Source organism: Apteryx rowi, unplaced genomic scaffold (assembly GCF_003343035.1).
Source record: "Apteryx rowi isolate R43461 unplaced genomic scaffold, aptRow1 scaffold_55, whole genome shotgun sequence".
Lineage (NCBI taxonomy): Eukaryota > Metazoa > Chordata > Aves > Apterygiformes > Apterygidae > Apteryx > Apteryx rowi.
The window spans coordinates 368,947-387,473 of NW_020450816.1; the positions used below are offsets into that span (position 1 = coordinate 368,947).

General features: G+C 38.4%; 1 protein-coding gene across 2 annotated transcripts in view; it reads right to left on the reverse strand.

The window, feature by feature from the left end:
• Nucleotides 1-3,317: 3,317 nt before the first annotated feature.
• Nucleotides 3,318-18,527, reverse strand: part of SEC24D (SEC24 homolog D, COPII coat complex component) — a 57,220-nt gene continuing 42,010 nt past the window's right edge. For both annotated transcript variants that reach the window (XM_026081404.1, XM_026081403.1), the window contains exons 12-23: nt 17,420-17,611; nt 16,882-16,975; nt 14,500-14,616; nt 13,820-13,990; nt 12,971-13,067; nt 12,120-12,265; nt 9,643-9,781; nt 9,004-9,122; nt 7,153-7,332; nt 6,371-6,562; nt 5,726-5,815; nt 3,318-5,021 (exon numbers count right to left, since the gene is read on the reverse strand). In XM_026081404.1, the coding sequence (XP_025937189.1) occupies nt 4,881-5,021; nt 5,726-5,815; nt 6,371-6,562; nt 7,153-7,332; nt 9,004-9,122; nt 9,643-9,781; nt 12,120-12,265; nt 12,971-13,067; nt 13,820-13,990; nt 14,500-14,616; nt 16,882-16,975; nt 17,420-17,611 (1,678 nt within the window). In that variant the 3' untranslated portion in view covers nt 3,318-4,880. The remainder of the gene's footprint in view (nt 5,022-5,725; nt 5,816-6,370; nt 6,563-7,152; nt 7,333-9,003; nt 9,123-9,642; nt 9,782-12,119; nt 12,266-12,970; nt 13,068-13,819; nt 13,991-14,499; nt 14,617-16,881; nt 16,976-17,419; nt 17,612-18,527) is intronic.

Consider the following 18,527-nt stretch of genomic DNA (forward strand, 5'->3'; position numbering starts at 1 on the left):
GTGTACTTCTGCACCAGTGCAAAGGTATTGAATGTTGATGTAGCAGTAGCTAAGAGACTTTTAAGAAATACTTGTAGACTAGAGGTAATGTGATGCAAAGGAAAACTAATTTGGAGTAATGGCTGCTGCTTTGCTGCCCTGGCTTCCCTTTCTCTGTCACAAGCTAATGCATTTTGCTTAGAAAATTCTGTCATAGGTGGGAAAAACCATCCTGAATGAGGAAGCCTCTCAGAAGATTGTATGTAATCGGGTGAAGCTCAACTTAATAAGGTGGAGGAAAGCTAGCTTAATTTCCCTTTTATAATTGGGCCATTCCCATGGGTAAAAAAGTAGTAAATAAGTTCTTTGGTGAAACATGAAGTAATTTGAGTATAATTGTTGGAGTAATTTTTCTTTAAAAAAAAAAAAAACAGAAACAAAACACAAGCACCTCCCCACCCCCAAATAGTTGCTTGACTTTATTATAGTGCTGCTGTTTATGCTGGAGACAAGAATTGCACTTGGAACATGACTGTGTGGTAACTTCTGTGATTGCCGGAAGAGCTGCTGTATCCGTGTGTAACTGTCAGCTAAAGCTTTGTCTCCTTGGTGGTAGCTTAGCCATTATGACAGCTTAGTGTAGGTAGAAATAAATGTACGGAAAGGCCTAGTACTCTGATGGCTTAACTATACAAATAGAAATAGCTCTCTGTTACTGCGACTTTGTTCTAAATAGCACCAGTGTACATGAAGTCAGCTCACATGTTACAGCCGTGTGTAGGATTTACTGGTATCTGTGTAAGTAAGTAAGTGATGGGTGCATGTTCCTAAAAGGAGTATTAAACCCACTTTGTTTATAAGAAAGGCCTCAAAGAGCTCTATAAATTCCATATAGCATGTTAAGAACTGCAAGGTTAACTGGGGCAGTTATGGAAGTGGGATTTGCACACAAGTAATGGTAATCCTGTGTTGCTGGGCTATTGCTACTAGCTTTCTGTGTGTCAAAAGAAAGGAGTGAGGTTTCACACTACTTCTGATTGAGCTCTGCTTTTCTTTTGGCTTTTCTTCAAATCTTAACTCCCTTAATGTTGAAGGGTGTTGAGGTGTCTCCATCCTCTGACAAAATAAACCTGAATACAGCTTGCTGAACGCCTCCCACAGAAAGGAGGATTGTGGCCCAAGAGGAAAAACTATTCTGTACCCCTGCCTCTATCCATCTAAGCAAAATTTTTATGAAAAAGGGAGATGCAAGTGTCTGGAATCAGTGGTGTTTTGTTGTTTTTGGTTGTTGCAATTGTAATTTTTGAGTGCTCCTTTTCTCATGCCTAAAATTAAAAAGGCTTGGTAGCCTTAAAGTTGCAAAGAAATTGTTGCGATAGTAAGATACCTTAGTCAGCAAAACATTTTGTGGGGATTGGGGGTGCTGGCTTCTGGGGGGGAGGGAAATGACCAAAAGCCTTTCATTAGTTCATGTATTTTACTTATTTGAATATTCCTGCATGCATGAACTCGCGATAATAGAAGATCTCACTGATGGGAGGGCAACATACTTTCTTAAATGCATGATTAGGCTGACAAGCCTGTATTGCTTTTAAAGTCTATTTGAATCTAATTAGTAGATTAAATGCTTTTTTAGTAAATTGTCAAATTATTATATTTCCTTCTCCATAGCTTTAATTCAATTGATTTATCTGATGATCAATTTTGTAAACATACAAAAAAAAAAAAAGCATCTGTTAGCAGTAAGATGAATGCAGTGTAAAGATCAATGCAAGTCTTAAGCTTTTTTAGAAAGATTTTTTTCAGTGCAGTTATTTCTGTTGCCTGGTATCCCCACCTAGTGGAACAGGAGCAAAGGTTAGTTGGATACAAGTGTGTGACTGCAGTGTTCAGCACAGCTGGTTTCCTGCCTCCTCTGCCTGGGTGCTGCTGATGCCTCACAGTGACTTGCAAGACATCGGGGTGGGAAGGCTTGTTTAAACTACCTGCATCAGGGAGGTGAGATGCCCCTGCCTGGTGCCTTTCCGTGGTGCTTCCTCATGACTGTGACCATTTGCTGCAAGCAAGTACAGAGGAACTGTCACCTGGCTTCTGCACTACCACAGCCTTTTCTTTTGAAATGCAAGTTCAGACAGCATAATCTTTTATTCCTTAAGTCTTTGACATGATGGAGATGAGATTAAGGAACTGTGCTAGAGATTTTGCTCTCCTTCCTAGCAGAGGTAGTAAAATGAAACACCTGCTACTTTGTCAGTCTTGTACAGTTACTGAAGCATCTCAGTTTTTATTTGTAACCCCCAAATAGGATTTGGGGAAGTGGTAAACATGCTGCCAAGTATATTGGCCATCTGTGTGTAGTACTAGTGCTGAATTGGCTTGCTGCTATGTTCTGAAGCAAGATTTAATATGAAAATACATAACTTTGACTTTGCTCCAGAGTTCTAGGAATTATAGGTGTAAAACAGGTGCCTTAAAGCCATGGGTAAGTGTTGCACAGCCTGAAATGACAAAGTAGATGCATGTGATTGTGGTACAGACAAGATCTTCTGGCCATTGGTAAACAACATGCAATAAGGTGAGGAAGTGGGTTCTGAGCAAGGAGGGGTGAGGCATGGGCTGTCTTCCTGTTTGAGCAGCTTGCTGCCTTCCTCCCTCTGAAGGGAAACTCTCACTYGTCTTGGCTGACATGAACCTTGCGCAGCAGCTGAACGCAAGTGTTTCTCTTGGTACACTGACTCGTTATGGGCAAATTGCACCATCTTCTGGTTTCTTGACTTACTTGATAAATGATTTTTTTCTAAAACATTTCATCTGCCATAAAACTTCTACTAGGTTGTATCTGTCTGTTTGACAACTGTGACCTCATTTGCCCTTCCAGAGGGTCTCCTTATCAGTCAGGTTTGATGCTAACAAACATAGGAAACCAACACTGAAAACCCTGTGCTGCTGCATAAGCTGGCCTTTCTTTAAGTAGGAGAAGGTGACCTACCATGGCCAAACCCATAGGACTTACTAATTGGACACACATCAAAATCTTCTTGATGCTGTGTAGGAATTATAATTATTGTTGCTAATGAAACTTTGCTCTGTTACCTGGAACTGCAGTCAGTAGAACCAGGTGTTTGTGTCATCTTTCTAGGCTTACAGGGGAGCTGCATGAACCCTGTCCAGTTCACCATGCTAGTTGTCCTAAAAACACTCTGTAGTGTCCTAGAGTATTTAGTTTTTTAGCGGCTTAAAAAAAAAAAAAGCATGGATAGCTGTCAGCAGAAGCTGATTGATAGCCAAAAAATTTAGAAAACTTAGTGCATGAAAGAATAAACACTCAACTGTCGCAATTTAGTAATTGCTCATGTCTTTATATTTAAGTTGCTGGTGTCATTTTACAAAGTAACAATGATCTGGAATGGCAACAAATACTTTTTACAAGTTAATGTTATCTTCAGCCAAACTGTGCTGCTCTTGACAGCTGCTGAATTCAGTCTGAGTATCCATTTGTAATATATCCACTTGTTTTAAAAGTTCTTAGTAAACGCACAAGGATTCAACTGTTTCAATTAAGCTGCCAAACTTACCTGTTTGTCAAAATAATTAATACTAATTAGTGACACTACCACTCTTAAAAGGCACATTTTCTTATGGAGCTCAACCTTTATTGTTTGAGGGTGGATTTTTTTTTTTTTTTGCTTTCTTTGAAACACTAATCTTTATAGTTTTTCAAGTTTGAAAAAGTTCAAATCTCATGTGCAGAGACATATTGGTCCTAAAGAAATGAACAGACTAAACTATGAGGTAAACAGCTCTTCCAAAGACTCTGGCTTTCTAAATTCTACCCTAAATACTATTGGATGTTTGTTTTTCAAAGCAGTGACTTTTGGAAAGAAAAAAAAATCAGTCATTGGAGTCACTGTGATGAAACTTGTATTAAACAAGAGGCTTCCTTTTATAGCACCACAAATAATGTTTTTATGTATCAACTGTCTTAAGGTTGACCTGCCACTGAAATTTTGAGGGGCCAAATGTTTAGCTAAATATTGTAGTGGGAGTATTCCAGTTAGCAAATACACTAAACAAAGCTTAACAAGTGTTAAATTCTGAAAATGTAAATTAAATATGCTAAATTAATTACTGCCCTTAAGACTAGGGAATTGTACCATAATACCGGGGCATTAATTGCCACCCTTAGAATAAGACTTGTTTGTTTACCATTCTACCTGTGGTCCATTATTAAAAATGTTCAAGTCCAGTTATGAGCTGAGGTGGTTGTGGCCTGGATAACCATGGGTGTGGAAGGCTAGCCCGAGCTCTGTTTCTGTAGACATTAATATTTGTACCTTCCAGGAGAAAAGACTATTTCCCAGTATGCTTTAGGAAGAGATCAGCTTTACAGAAAGGTCTTAAAGTACTTGAACTACATGATTACTGTAAAAGTAATCCAACTATATGCCCTCATTTAAAAAAAAAAAAAAAAGCTTTAACTTTTTCTTCTATATAGCTTTTGTATTTTTGGATATCTTTCCTGGCTATCATACAATTTATGGCTAGCAAAAGGAATAATGAAAAAGTTTTCTAAATTATAATTTATTAAAAATGCATACCATATGCTCTGAAGCTCTGACAGTTTGAAATTGGGCAATTCAACCTAGAGTCAAGACACTCCCAAAAGATTTAATACCTGAGTGCAGAACTTCCTATTCTACAGATTAATAGGTAAGTAAATGAAGTAGTGAGAGATTGTGTGAAATGAAACTGTACAAAAAGAGCACTGAAAAGGTTCAGTAAAGCACAGCATAATGCTGAGGTACGGTGGAGCTGTGGGCTGCCCTTCAGGCACCAGCTACTGCCCCTCTTGCAAATTAACAAAAACAAAACAAAACCACACAAATGATACTCAGGCTTCCTTAATTGAGCAGCTGGCAGATCTCTCTGTGGACACAACATAAGAATTCCACATAAGAAGCTCCTCCATAAATACTCTTGTCTTCTACTAGGAACTGTCGGAAAAGCATGTCTGGCTGCTCCCGTTGTTTCACTATCATCAGCTGAAAAGAGAGATTTTTAATATACATTCATTAACTAGCAGTACTGCTTTCCTGTATCTATTATGAACATTACTGGGGGGAACTCCCAACCCCCCAAAACTAATAAACCTCCCACACTGCAGTGGCTGTAGTTATGGACACTGGAGAGAGAGATGTGCGTGTACATATACTGCATATTTTTTATATGTGTATTTATTTTATATGTGTACATACATACCAATATAATATAAATGTATATGTTTATATATATAAAACTCTACTGTACTTGTACTCTGCTGAACACAGAGTTATGGCTTTTTCTAAGGCAGATTACAGTAGAACACCCCCCCACCCATCCCTTACATAACCATCAGCAATTCAGGAACAATTCTAATTCTTAGAAATGTTCAGTCTTTTGCCTCTTTACCACCTAGCGCCTAGTTTGAAGTAAGGTTTGCAGAGAAAACCAGCAACCTTTAGACTGACTGCCTCTGAAAATCTTTCTTTATGCCAGGACACCTAAACTTCTGACTGAGAGTTGAGTACATTTGAGGTACTTGTGCCCAGCACGCATGCTGGAACTCACCAGCCCCTGCAAAAACTTCTGGTGCTGCAAAACCTTTTGCTTTGACAGGTTACCTGTGGCTGTAAAAGCCAGTGCTGTGGTGGTTTTTTTTTTAAGCAGGTAAGAGGAATGTGTTGGAGGAGAGAGGAAGTCTTTTTACCTTCATAGTGTAGGGCTTTTGGCTCTGGATATGCTCCATTATTGACCTAAGTTTCTTAGAATATGGATTGTCCAGGTCAGGCAGTAGTGTCTGTTAAATGGAAGCGTTGCAGAGCTGTTACATTCCAATCACATCTCTTATGAATTCATACAAGACAAGTTGCTAATATTTAGGATGGGGGTTACCATGGATTTCATTCTAAACTGGGAAATGTAATCATCTCCTTCATTAAAGCAGGTAAAATAACTCATCTGACTTTAAGCCATTTTTCAGTTTAAAATAATCACTATATTAAGATTTCTTCTCAGAAGTAGTTCAGGCTACAGGAGCAATTTTAATTATAGCAAAGTGTTTTGTTCCACTTTGAGCAATACACATTCAATAGGATTTGACTAATCTGCTACAGTAACAATTTAAGATGTGAAAATCTTTTAAAGGTTTGTGGAAAGTTCTCTCCTGTACTTGGCCAGAGGGTAACAGCTTGTTCAGGTTTTATGTATTACTTTTTGGTCCCTTAACACAGTTTCTCCTTTTAGTTGAATGATGAATGCTGCAAAACCCCCTTGCTAGTTTGTCTGATTAGTGGCCTCTTCTTACTAAATTATAAATTCTGAAATACAGACTAGTTTCCTCTCATATACTCACAGCCTCTGTGCTGATGTGTGCAAAGGATGGCACATTGAAGAGCCCTTGGATGAGCTCCGGGGCCATGTTGACTCCCAGCCACAAGAACATGTTTAGACCGTTGGCCAGAAAGAAGGCCCCGGCCTCTGAGAGCCGCTCCTCAGAGCAGCGGACCGCGGCTGGGACGGCGTCGCTCTTCAGATCCAGGCTGTGCTGTGGAGGAAAAGACCTCAGAGGTGCCAGCTTGGTCATGCTGAGGAAAAGCCCTCAAACTGTTGCTTCAGGATGACTCAAGCACACCCTTAGGCACTGAAAAAGCAACTGTTAAAAGGCTTATGGTGGTTTCTTTCCAGAAAACATTCAGATTAGAAGAATTAGAAGTAATTTATTTATTTTTTTGGTAATGTGCTGTGTGCAACAGAAGACCTATCAATCACAAGCAGAAGGACATAGTCATAGACATAGTCAGCTAGCATCCTTCTTTCATTAGCCTGCATAAGGACCTTGCTAAAAAAAAGTGAAATTCTTACAGAATGCTAATATGCAGTGATTGATGCGGAGTGAGTTAATGTTATTTCCCCATTTTCATTAGGCTAGGGGTTCTCCCCTCCCTCTTCATTTTAGTTTAGCAGCTAGGTAGCAGTAAAAACATAATTAATTCAATTCATGACATGTATCTAGGCCACAAAAAAATCTTTCTTTTGCATCTACACAGCCAACTTAAAATGGTGCATAATTAAACAACTTACTGAAAATAGTTTTACAGAAAAGGAAAAGACATGCAACTAATATAATATACTTACAATTGGCAAAAGCTGGGGATAGAAAAAGAGCTGTGTGTCAGCTACCCCCATAGACATGACCAGCTGCCGATGGTAAGCTCTCTCATCCATTGGAATTTCTGGTCTGCTGACTAGCACGCAGCTCTTCAACAAACAATTCATGTATACTGGCAGCACCTTCATTGCGTCGGGAAGGATGAGCTGAGAGGCAGAGAAAGTCTGTTACTGAATCTATCCTCTGACCTGGGCAAAGACATCTGGACTTTCAAACACTTAAACTACTGCTTAATTGTTTTCGTTGATTAAAAACAAAAAACTAGAAACAAACTTTTATATGTTCTGTTTCAAACCAGATGTGGCAGCTGTGACTGGCTAATCAATAACAAGCTTAAGTTACTTGGCACATAGACAATAGTCCCCTTCTTCATCACTGTTTTTCCTCTGTAACTCATTTTTAGACACCAAATTAAAGCAAAGTCACAGGGGAAAAGTGGGTGGTTTTCCTTTGAACAATTTAGGAGGGAAAAGAAGGTCCAGGGTAAGTTCTTCTCTTTGGCATTGTTCCTAACAAATTTGGTTCTCACCAAGATTAAAAGACTTACTCATTGCCCAGGCTTGTGATTGATTAGTAGAAGCACTGCATGGTATGTAAAAGCCTAAACATATCAAACACAAGGGTGAATAATGTAAAAGGAAACAACTGATGTTGCTTATAGGAGTTTAGTGTTGCATTGAGTCATGTAATTGGGATGTGCTAATTCTAATCTGTAAGTTACATTCAAGAAGAAGAAAGAATTAGAAAAAATGTAGTTAAGGGGAGACCAAAGGAAATAATGATCTAAACTGAATGCTGCCAAAATGGTGGGAGTCCTGCTTTGCTATTAACTAGCTTTTTATCATTCATTCATGTACAAAATCTCCAGCTGTAATTCAGAAAAGAAGAAAAAAAGCCAACTATTCCTGCTCTTTTGAAGTGCCTCAAAAATCTGAAAAAGATATGGAAATATTTTGAGGTTTGCCAGAAGGAGAAAAATAATAAAAAGTTAAATTCAAATGCTTACAAGATTAGAATTCGGTCCAGCCATCTTTGGGTATTTGTTTGAACTGGAAATAGATTTTTTGTCAGAAACAGTTGCTGGAAGGATCTGAAAGCACCTTCCTGCTTAATTCAAACCCCCAACAAATGATCTGAGTATATACAAGAGTAAGCTGATAATTAGTGAACTTGTCATAATTTGGAAAAAAAAAGTGTCAACTTGAGAGAATTTTCAAGTAGTAGGGTATAAAAGTGGTAAGACTCATAGAGCTTCTTACTACCCTTTAGTAAATAAAAGAGTTAACAGGAGTTAACAGACGATCTTAATTTGAAAACCACCACAGATTTTTTTTTTCCTAGGAGTTGGGCATGTAGACATCATGTAGACATCAGGTTTTTATCACTCCCTCCAGCACACCTGAGAAACCTACATGCAAATTCACAATTGTGTTAGTAGCAAGATATGATGTTATTTCCATCTTTTGAGGACAACATTCTTATCTGTGGAAAATTAGAACATTAAAATCTTTTAAAAAGGTAACAGGAAAAAAAAATGAAAGCTGTAAATCTGCACATCATTCCAGCAAGCAGAAAAAGGTTGTCTGATTTCCTTTGTATGAGCATCAGTTTCCTCAGTGCCCCTGCCATGTGCTGCAGAACAACAGTCAATATGTTATAATTGCTACCCTTTAACCCCACCTGTCATTAATAATGTTTGAAGGAAAATTAAAAGCCTATCCTGAGATCTTCCTTTCTGGCACTTCTCATGGCACAGCGGTGGTCCTTCACCTGCTGCAAAGCCTCGGTGGGAAGGTTTTATGTCAGGTGGGTTTTACCTGGCTTACTGCCGAGGGGCTGGCGCAGTTCTTGCGGTAGCAGGCCAGCATGTGCGCCATCTGGTTCACCAGGATCTCTCTGACCGTCTTCAGCGGTTGGCTTAGAATGGCTTTGAAAGCTACAAATGCAGAAGAACAACAGAGCACACTCAACACAGACATGCACTTCCTACGTATCTGTATCTGCTAGATTTTACTAAGCTCATGTCTATGGTTGCTTTTAGTCTCTTTTACAGCATCTTACAGGATATTTATTCATCTTTGAAAAAAAGAACAACGCAATGTCCATACCATGCAAAAAAAGCAATATAGTGTCTGCATTATAATGGAGGGAGAACTTGAGTGTAAATAGCAGGAAACAGCGAAGAATGTGCATTTCCACTATTGTGCCTATACAGCTTTCTGCATTATGCTTCTGGCTACCTTCCCAAGCATTACATTTAAGGCAGATGTGTTTACAATATGTAATCTAATTCTCTTTTCAATTTTACAACATTTTAAGAGTCAAGAGATACTCAAGCTTTGAGCAGCAAGTTGCAAAACATGATTTCCCACTAGGTAATCATTTTGCTTTCCCTTTCTCCCCCTTCCTCTGCCCCAGAGAAAAAAGGAAACAAAGTTGATTTGCCATAACTTTACCTGACTTAGCAAATAAGTTGATAAGTGCATCAGTCTCACAGGTCTTGTAGACATCAGCTAACTGGGAGCTACAGTTTAAACCTATATTGTGTATGCGAAGTCGTCTTTGCCCACTTACTGAAGTGTAAAGGACAGCACACTGCAACAACAGGAACAAATTCCCATTCAGTTTTATTTTTTAAACAAAAAGCCGATCCTCAAAACTTCCAACATGCAAGAGTCAAATTTTTATGCATAAAAGGCATATGATTACATCTGAAGACAGCCTCACCTAGCAGTGCTCATGAACTATAAGAACAACATGCCTATAGTTCCTATGGAAGTATACTGGACATGTAAATGCATTATAAAAGTTAGTAGCCTTAAAATTAGAAAAAAATATGACTAATCAAAAGGCTTATTACTTTCTTGTTTGCCACACACTAATGGTATCATCCAAAAAAAAAAGAGGCAGCTGACAGTAACTTTGTAAATCAAAATCTGTAACTGTGTAATATTTGAATAAGTTATTACCAAAAGCCAGCAAACAAATGCAACTGAAAAGACACTACAGAAATGGGAGGCCTTCTGAGAAGTACTCTGCCCATCACATTATCTCATGGCAAAAACTACCCAGAAAAGCTTGCTAATCTTGAAAAGCTGAGTAGGTCTTTTTACATGAATAAGAACACGCTTATAAAGTCAAACCAGAGGTCCAGCTAACCCCGTATCCTGCATCTACGATTGGCATAACAAAATCTGAAGGGTAATTTAAGAGTTTACTTAAGACTCCAGTTCTATTTTGTTTAAATATAATGCTGGCATCTAGGAAAACTCTTCCCAAGCATGAAAAATAAAGGAACTGAGAACAAGATTTCCTGCCTGCTAACATTTTACTGGTATTGCATTAGTCAGGCTAGCACTTTTTGTTTCCTAGCACCACAATAAAATGCGAATTCTCATCATCTTGTTTAGAGCCTGCAGGGTAAACACAGAGACTCCAGATCGCTGTAGTCAGCCTTGCATTAGATCTTTCACAAGTATCTGCCATATGAAAGAGATGCAAGTGTAACATCTACAAGGCATGTACATCCCCTGTCACTACTGTACCATGTCTCTAGCAAATGACTTCAGACATACCAAACTGGATGCTTCACAGTACTATATTCATACAAGGATCAACTGCTCAGTTATAAAGTATATTTATAGGGACAACAAAAATTCAAGCAGAACAGAAACAAAAGTTCAGGCAATTCCATGGCTTAACTTTAAAACCTTACAAACTGTAACATTTTCTGTTATTAAATAAGAAAAAGGTCATGAATAAGTACCTAAAATAGCAAACGTCAACCTCCCATCATCTGATGATACATCTTTGGGATACGTCTTTTGTTTGGAATGGGACTATCATAAGTTTCTTGGCAATTTAGGCAGAGATGTATCAATTTGAATTATTGCCTAATCTATGTTTCCAGGAGCTGCTACTGAGGATAGAAGCTTACATTGTGGAGTAAGAATGGAAGCAAAGGTTTCATTAGCTTTGGAAGAGCCTGGTATTTTCAAGGTTGGGATGAAGCTCCTGATGCTATAGCATAATTCCTATCATAATTCTTACCAATCAGAGGGATGCTCCTGCGGCTGGTCAGATGCGATGTGATGGGGTTACTGAGTTGAGCAAATGGCAGTGCCATCTCCGCACAGGAGATGACACTGCACGTTGAGTCAGTCAGCAGAGCACGCAGCGATGCCGGCTGGTGAGTGTCATAGGGGCTCTAGCGCTTGTGCCCAGAGAGTGACGGAGCAGGGCAGCTAGCTGATAGTTTGCAAGCAAGGTATTTCATTGCATAAGGTACCATTGCTGGTGGTTACTGAGTGGTCCATAGGTTTGGAAATTATGTTTGGCCATAGAGAACTGCTCTTCAACAAAGAATGCCACTGCAGTAATGGTTTCCATATAATACTTAAGAGTCTCATATTCTAAACAAACTTATGCTGTAAAATGGAAAAATAGCTGATAAGGTCTCAACAAATGTTCAGAAAGCATTTTGGTATCCCTGAATAGAACATGCAGTATAAATGTAGTTAAACACACTAATTATCACAAAGAACATTCCTACTTCTCATGTCCAGATCCCTCAGATGTACGCTGTTCTGGCTGTCCAGCTCACTGCTGCGTCCCCTAACTGTACGAACGTGCATGCTCTGAGAACAGCTGCTTGGTTCGCAGCTCAGCTGCGGACGGAATTATCTGACATACTTGGAACGCTTTCTAGTTTACTAGTGAGATAGCAATAACATACTTACTGCTGTGTGCTTTTTGGGTAAGATGCAATCTTTGGTCAGTTAGTTAAAACCTTTTTCTGTTAGTGGTATTATGCCACCAGAGCTTGGGCAAGCTGTCTCTGGCTCCCATCAGTCCTACACCATGACTGTTTTATTATGGTCGCAAAAGTTCTTGCTCATAATTTCATGAAATGACATGTCATTAAGTTTTATACCTGAATTAAGGCTCCACTATCTTCATTCAGTTTGTCATCATGCTTGAACTCTACTGTCACTGCCTTGTCACAGTCAACTGCTGCCATCTCTACATCCGTGGTGTTGTTCATGTAAATATCACCAAAGAAGTCAGTAGCCCTGAAACCTACAAGCAGATAAAAAGACAACTGTATCCTTTTATTTAACAGTTGCAAATAAAATTGACATTTTTTGGCTTTTATTGACGTTCATTAAATTTTGCTTACTAAGCAAACTATTAACCATTTTCCCTGTTCTCAAGGGTGCCACCAGCCAGCCCTGCTGATGGCACTGTCCACCTGGAAGGATGGCAAGGGGAGGGATCTTTGATTTTCTGACAGTTGGGCAGGAGAAAAAGACAAGCAGCGCTGATGAGCTGTGGAGCTGTGATCTGACTCAGAGACACCCAGAACCTTTTGTGCCATTGACCTGGCAACTTTTGTGTGTTTGGGTTCCTCAAATACTTAATTTGAAGTAAGAACGAGCACTTGAAAAGTAGAAGCATTACTTTCATTTGAAGTATTTAGAAAATGAGGGGACATGTATGTGTCCAGTAACAACACTGGTTTTCATACAACTTACTTGCAGCCCAGGATGCATGCATAATCATCAGAAGCCTTACGAGTAAGTGAAAATTAGGTATACATAATAAGGGCATATCCATCTGTTTTATCAGTCTATCCAATTACTTTTCAAGAGGTGCATACTGAACTTAAAACATGAAGCCTTATATTACAAATAATCTGTATAAGACTTCTAGTACTGCATTATTTAAAATTACATATTATCGTATGCATTCATGTTAATTTCCATCCCCAAAAGGTACCATTACCTGTACTTGTTCGAACCCTCATTATTGCATCAAATCCGGGTTTTTTTTCTATATCCTTCCTGAGGTCACTTAGGAACTGCGGGCTATCAGAATTGAGCTAGAAACGCAAAGCAAAAGTTGCAGTTCACCACTAGGTGGCAGCAAAACAGCAAAAACCCAACCCTTCCCCCCATATCCAGGAAGGTCTTTCCATATTTAACATCTCCTTTTTCCTTTAAAAAGGGATAGAAAATGCTGATTGTTACTTCATTAACAGAAATATGTATGTGCAAGTATCCACCAATTCATTACTAAGTGTGGACATCTAGAATTCCTATTCAATCAACTCTATCTGCAGTAACATCACTTACCCTGCAGGCTAGCTAGATGTTTAGGGCACAGTCTCCAGAATTACAGGGTAGCCTTGTTTCCTTAGCAGAAAATGCTTTTGCAGGTCAGCTCCAAGCACAGAGAAAGTCCCCTATTCCCCATAAAATTCCCAGGTAATTTTGAACAAACAAGTCAAAGTTCTTATGGCTTTTTTTTTGGTCTTTATCATAAGCATTTATATTTTTATTTATTACAGGAGTAATTGGCTTCCCTACTCAGATGCCGGCATATTTAAGTAAGTGGATTTCATTTTAAGATACTAACCAACTTATTTAGAAGTACAATTAATGTTTCAAGATTTCTGTTTGAGCCTGATCTGTCATTTCTAAGTCTGCATTTTATCTCCTGGGGGTTATAAGTAAACTCTCTAGAGTCACTGCACTTTTATGCTAAGACGTGGAAGCACACTTCAAAATGAAAAGAAAAACAACAAATCCCCAGGTGTTACTATCTGACAGGTAAGAAACTTGCACCACTTACCTGGAAATTGTTGTACTTGTAGAGCGTTCCTCCAGTGTACATTGTGACAAGGCCCATGGAAGCTACGTCCACATACTGATTTGGGAAGAGGAACAAATCCACACAGCAGCCATTAGCCACACAATCTCTGGCTAAGGTCTCATAAAAATTTACCTGGGGCTGGAAGAGTGTCTGCACAGAAATAAAAAATATGAATGTCATAACATTAGATACTGTTGATAACCAGTCAAAATCCAAATGCTCACTTGAAAAAAAAAAAAAAAAGATGAAGTGGAAGTTTTAAGTGAGACATGGATTAGATGTAAATCATGTTGTCCTTTCTACACGTTCCATGAATACTCATATAAAATGATTCAACTCGGTACCTTCTTAGAGGACAAAATCACTAAACCAGCAGGGGAGCAAAGGTTCTTCATGGATGGAATTACATTTGCAGCTGGTGCATTTCCTTTATTGGTAGGCAACGTTGCTTTACTGTAGTTTTTCTTTAGTGTCCCTGTAGGGCCCATACTAATATATTTGTTCACTACATCTAAAATCATCAGGCAAAGTGAGAATGAAATATATTGATGGAATATAATAAAAATTATACAACCAATCTCTGTAAGAGAAAAAAAAAAGGCTCTATTAAAGAAATTCAACTTCATAGCAGTCCATTGTGAACTCTGAGTAGAAAATACCTTTTCTTTATCTGTGTTGAGTAGCTTTTTGTCATCTCTGTTTCTCAGCTTCCCTGGTGCTTCTGCAGTTGGCAATGAAGAATGGAAGATAAACAGTTTTCCAGCACATTCTGCAGTCTGTTTCAAAGACACCATATTGGCATTTTATTCTTCTGCTAAGATCAACAGCTGAGCCTAATTTTCATACATTTTAGAGTCTCAAAGCACAGTGTAAACTTTCTGTAAGTCTTTCTAAGCTAAGTAATTCATTTAGAGACCAAGCTCTTGATGGAAATGAAGTCTCCAAAAGAACCAGAAGTTTTATGTCAGTAACTTAATCTAGCATAGACATGTTGGATCATGCATCATTACAGTAACTTCTGCACAGGCAAAACTAGGAGTGCATCTCCTACATACTGTTCAATTAAATACAAGTATTATGCAACAAGCAACAAGAGTAAAAAATAAAAATACTAAATTGGATAAAATTAAATGGAAATGTAATTTAGCAGAAAAAGTATTTTGTTCAGTTTAGGTGCACTGCTATTCATTATATTTTTATAGAAGAGTGACAATTACATTCCTGTACTAAATTCCACATTCAAATCCATACTAATAATTGCAGGTGTATCAAACTTTGCAATTAACATTTCCTCCTGTCACCAAGAAATGAAGTAAATGGCAGTTGTATTCAAGTATTCCACTTTTAGTTAGAACTGTAAGGAGAAATATATTTGCCAACCAAGATGGCAAACTGTTGACAGCAATCCTTAAATTCCAAAGAACAGAATAACAACAGTAACAGTACCACAGGCATTTTTGTATTGCTAACACACTTTTCCACCAAAATTCAGAAAATATTTTATAGCTCACTCTTGCTGTTGAGACAGCTAATTGGAACAAAAACTGATTAGCAATTTTGAATTCTTCAACTATTGAAGATATTGGCTGAAGGGAGAGGAAGGAGAAAAGCATGATTTGTCCTTTCCCCACCCAAAAGAAGAAAAACAACCAGGCCTAACTGCACATCTATGTTAAAACTGCAATAACTGAGACTACGCACACAAATCAGCTCCCAACAGCTTTGCTATTCTTTCCCCTCCAGATCATAAGGTGTCCGCAAGATAAGGATATTCCACATTTCAAAATAAGCTGTGGCATTCTTCTGGGAAAACTAGAAATCTCATTGTTATGGCACAAATGCAAACAATAGCAGTATCAACAGTAAGCTACTACTGATAATGTTTCTGGCAACTGTTCTAAAATGCATATATCTTCTTTCTAAAAATATACCAAAATTAATCTCAAATATGAATATAAACCATGTTGGGTTTTTTTAGAGAAGAATTGTTTTCCCAAGCACACATATATTCATATAAAAATTCAGAGTGAAAATCCTTAAAAATTACATTTTTAAAATGTTGAGTTAAATAGGTTAATTTAGAGCTACTTTCTTTCATAGTGAACAATTATGACTCTTAAATTCATTTTGTAAAAGCGAACACATCTGTACACATACCTTCTGGGACTATGAATAAAAAACAAGAGAACAGATATTAAGTAAATATTTAAAAAACAACTTTGAGAAATGCTATATATTTTCAGTTTAACAAATATATCTACTCAAAATGTCTGCTTCACTTGTATACAAGCTCACAGATAACTAAACTCTTAAAACACCACTGGCTGTTTTCTGCCCCTATAAATCCTGCAGTAAACCATGGTGTCATTCTTTTAATTGGCAGCACTCCATGAAAATGTCAGCACTGTAGGGGATGTCCCTGGCATACGGAAAGCACTGGGGATGCATCTTGACCTGCGGATTCATTTTCAGCTGTATTCAAGCTGTGAAAACTTGTCGGTTAAAGGGACCCTCTCCCCTCCCCCCCAGTTCCATGGTCATAAATATCTCCTGTTTTGCATGAAGAGTCAGCAGAAGTTGGAGGACAGGCAGGCTAACGCTGTCTTATGCTTTTCCTGCCCTTCACGTGTACAAGGACAAGATGTCTGTGCAGACAACCAGAGTATCTAATAATTTTCTTGTAGTAACTAAAGACCTTTTTCTCCCTCTCAAATGCTGAACAAGAAGAGACTGACTCCTGCTCCCCATCTTCTCCTAAACATCCACTCCATGTGGAATAGACTCTAGGGACTGGTTTCCCTTAATGAGCAAAATCTGGAAACAGATGCTACGCTTGCCAGTGTTTTTTGACTAAAGCAGTTCATACATACTGTTAGAATAATGGAACATAAGTGTTGGAAACGATCAATGATTTTTTTCTCGTTTCCCATTGTGATTTGTAAGAGGATTTGGCACTAGCCTTTAGCAGACAGAATTTCTGTAGATTATCAAGTCTTGTCCTAATTAAAGAGTTGGTTCTCTTGCAGAGAGGAACATCTAACCTTTAGCGCCTCCATGCCAGCCTGAATAACAGGAGCAAAGACAGTCTCACTCTCGTTAGTGTCTGCAAACATCTCTGGAATCTGGTCCAACAAGCTAAGAAAGAGGAAAGGATCAGTGTTTCAAGTGGTTAGCATAGTTGGGATAATCCTCAAAACCTGTAATATGATGAGTCTTCACAAAGGAACACACAAATTTATATTAAAAAAAAAAAAATTTTGGTTGTTCAATTTCTTAGGATCCCAGCCAGAATGAAACAAAATAGGAATTTTAAAGTTCTATGAACTGCAATGCTTCAAAACTGGTAGCATGCAGTAAGTAAAACTGAACGGTTGTTCAAGTGGTTGTTGATACCACTTTTTCTTTGCCTCAGAGGTGGAAATACATGACTTGAAACATCTGCTCGCTCCTAAGGCATTTTGATAAATACATGCACAACACTTCCCCCCTCCCCCAGACTGCAGGACACGATTTACTAAAAGGCTAACACATAGCATAAGCATTCAACTCCTATTCAAGAACAGGATAGTTTTATTTTACTTGTTAATGACAGATCGTGATTCCTGAAAGTTGACAAGGAAACCATCCAGCAAAGGAACAAAAACTTCTCCAACATCTGAGACCACCATCATCTGAGGTTGGGCTAAGTTGCTCTTTACATTAAAGAAGTGAAGGACCTTGTTATAAGTGACAAAACCAACTTTAATTGCTGAGGATTCTTCTTGCTCTTCTCTGCAAGAAAAACAAAAACAACTGGATATAATTTTGAAACACTGACCTTGCAATAAAAGCGTTCCTTTGAAATGTAAGGCTGCTTTCAGATCGTTATCCACACTGCGGACTAACAAACCAAATACCAAACAACTAGATGTAATGGCCCCAATCTTTGCCTTAGCTCAAATTAAAACAACCTAATTAAATCAAGCACTGTGGTTTTTTTTTTTTTTTTTTTTTTTTTTTTTAAGAAAGTCAACCCTATCAACTGTGCATCCTATCCAAACAGTCAAGAGTCCCTAAGATAGGGAATAAACTGCTGCCCTCAAAAACATGGAAAAGTGAGAACAGGACAATTAGTTACAAGACACAATCAGAAAATCAGCTTGATTTAGAATACATTATAATTCAACGATACTAATGATGGATGCCTAATTAGAATAGTAATTATGCTTGAATACCATCTGGTGACTTTTGGACATTGGTGGGTCAATCTTCTGCAGGACTGCTTTTAAGCAGCAAAGGCTCTCAGACCCTCCACAGCTGCATATCATGCAGAAAACGCACTGTAGAAATTGCTCCTTACTGCTCCTAAGTTCCCAGACCAGCTGAAGATAGCAGGCTGCTCCTGCGAACTACACCTGCAGGCACCCTGCCAGCAGCAGGCTCAGTTTGCGTCTTTGTGGGTTTAATGCCTCTAAGCAACGGGCTACTGTGCCATCAGTAAGCCATTAGGAAGCTCCTCTTGTTAATGACAAACCAGGCCTTTAGCACCAAAAATGCCAGATGCCAAGTCTACGGTACCAGTGATTATCAAAGGTCAGCCTATATTCTCTGTACTGCAACATTAAACATCTAAGGATGTTTATTCTTAGATAAACTTATCTTATGGGGGCATGTCACAAAAACAGCACATACTGAGTTTGCAGTCTAA